A 2,500-nucleotide genomic window follows, 5' to 3' on the forward strand; every position below is an offset into this window, starting at 1 on the left:
CTAGGCTACAGTCTGCATGGTGATTGAAAGTAAAGTCTGTAAGACACCAGTTAAACTCTGCTCCCCCCCCCCCCCAGGTGATCTCCGCGGCGCTTGCCCTCCTGACCCCAGAGCGGGCGAACCTGATGCTGCTCTCCTCAGAGCAGCAGGGGGGCTGTGAGATCCGGGAGCCCTGGTTCGGGACCCAGTACAGTGTGCGGGGTGAGGAGATTGGGGGGAGGGGTGCTTGTCGGTTGCTTGTCCAGGCCCATATTGGCATTACATGATACAGCATAGCATCCAGGCCAATGTCACTGTGACTCAATGTCTAATGTTACAGGATGCTGATATCCCCGTGTCTCTGCTGATATCACAGGATGCCGATATCCCAGTGTCTCTGTACTGATCTCTCTCCCCCTCTCTCCCCCTCTCTCCCCCTCTCTCCCTCTCTCTCCCCCTCTCCCCCCCTCTCCCCCTTTCCTCCTCCTCTCCCTCCCCCTCTCCCCCTCTCTCCCCCTCTCCTCCTCCTCACTCCCCCTCTCCCCCTCTCTCCCCCTCTCCTCCTCACCCCCTCTCTCTCTCCCCAGACGTGGAGCTGGGTTGGAGGCAGCGCTGGGCCGGAGACTTCCCCTCAGCCCTGACCTGCACCTCCCGGCCGAGAACAGGTTCATCGGTGCGTCAGCTGAGCGTTTCTCTTTGCCTGTTCATATATTCAAACCCTCTCTCTCTCTCTCTCTCTCTCTCTCTCTCATGCTGTTATTCCTGTTAAATCTGCAGCCACGGATTTCACGCTGAAAGTGTCTGACTGCCCGGACACCGAGTTTCCCGTCAGGATCCTCAACACTGACCGAGGCTGTCTGTGGTTCCGCAAGGACAATAAGTTCAAGATCCCTAAAGGTGCGTGCGTGTGCGTTTCCTCCTTCCCTTGGGATTGTGGGGGTTTGAGATATGTGAGGAATGATGTGCTTATGTAAATGCAGTTTATTAGTTATAAAACAATGTGACCTGTGTTAAATTGTTTTGGATTCAAATATTTTTTGGTGCTCAATTGATCTTGGCTGGTGCAATTCAGCCAACCAAGAGGCGGGATTTGCACTTTATTTGAATATTCCACCAGTTCCAAGAAACCAGACAAGCTCAGCAAAGTGGAGAAAAGTATCTGAATCAAAAGGCATGCCTGTGTGCGCGTGTGCGCGTGTGTGCGTGCGTGTGTCTGCCCCAGGGCTCATGCTTCTCTTCCTTCTCTTCTCAGCTTACATCCGCTTCCACCTCATTTCCCCCGTCATTCAGAGATCACCCAAGAAGTGAGTATCGCTCCCGTCACCACAAACCTGTAAACACACCGCTCCTGAACCACAACACCCCACTCTGCTGAGCCACAACGCCCCAGACTCCTGAACCACAACACCCCACTCTGCTGAGCCACAACGCCCCAGACTGCTGAGCCACAACGCCCCAGACTGCTGAGCCACAACGCCCCAGACTGCTGAGCCACAACGCCCCAGACTGCTGAGCCACAACGCCCCAGACTGCTGAGCCACAACGCCCCAGACTGCTGAGCCACAACGCCCCAGACTGCTGAGCCACAACGCCCCAGACTGCTGAGCCACAACGCCCCAGACTGCTGAGCCACAACGCCCCAGACTGCTGAGCCACAACGCCCCAGACTGCTGAGCCACAACGCCCCAGACTGCTGAGCCACAACGCCCCAGACTGCTGAGCCACAACGCCCCAGACTGCTGAGCCACAACGCCCCAGACTGCTGAGCCACAACGCCCCAGACTGCTGAGCCACAACGCCCCAGACTGCTGAGCCACAACGCCCCAGACTGCTGAGCCACAACGCCCCAGACTGCTGAGCCACAACGCCCCAGACTGCTGAGCCACAACGCCCCAGACTGCTGAGCCACAACGCCCCAGACTGCTGAGCCACAACGCCCCAGACTGCTGAGCCACAACGCCCCAGACTGCTGAGCCACAACGCCCCAGACTGCTGAGCCACAACGCCCCAGACTGCTGAGCCACAACGCCCCAGACTGCTGAGCCACAACGCCCCAGACTGCTGAGCCACAACGCCCCAGACTGCTGAGCCACAACGCCCCAGACTGCTGAGCCACAACGCCCCAGACTGCTGAGCCACAACGCCCCAGACTGCTGAGCCACAACGCCCCAGACTGCTGAGCCACAACGCCCCAGACTGCTGAGCCACAACGCCCCAGACTGCTGAGCCACAACGCCCCAGACTGCTGAGCCACAACGCCCCAGACTGCTGAGCCACAACGCCCCAGACTGCTGAGCCACAACGCCCCAGACTGCTGAGCCACAACGCCCCAGACTGCTGAGCCACAACGCCCCAGACTGCTGAGCCACAACGCCCCAGACTGCTGAGCCACAACGCCCCAGACTGCTGAGCCACAACGCCCCAGACTGCTGAGCCACAACGCCCCAGACTGCTGAGCCACAACGCCCCAGACTGCTGAGCCACAACGCCCCAGACTGCTGAGCCACAACGCCCCAGACTG

General features: G+C 59.2%; 1 protein-coding gene across 1 annotated transcript in view; it reads left to right on the top strand.

Annotated features, from left to right (window-relative positions):
• LOC133128324 (nardilysin-like) overlaps positions 1-2,500 on the top strand; it is a 29,086-nt gene that overhangs the window by 13,650 nt on the left and 12,936 nt on the right. The window contains 5 exon segments of the mRNA XM_061241720.1: positions 78-201; positions 567-605; positions 608-652; positions 757-876; positions 1,232-1,283. Of these exon segments, the coding sequence (XP_061097704.1) occupies positions 78-201; positions 567-605; positions 608-652; positions 757-876; positions 1,232-1,283 (380 nt within the window).

The sequence above is a fragment of the Conger conger genome, chromosome 5 (assembly GCF_963514075.1).
Source record: "Conger conger chromosome 5, fConCon1.1, whole genome shotgun sequence".
In the NCBI taxonomy this organism is placed as follows: Eukaryota; Metazoa; Chordata; class Actinopteri; order Anguilliformes; family Congridae; genus Conger; species Conger conger.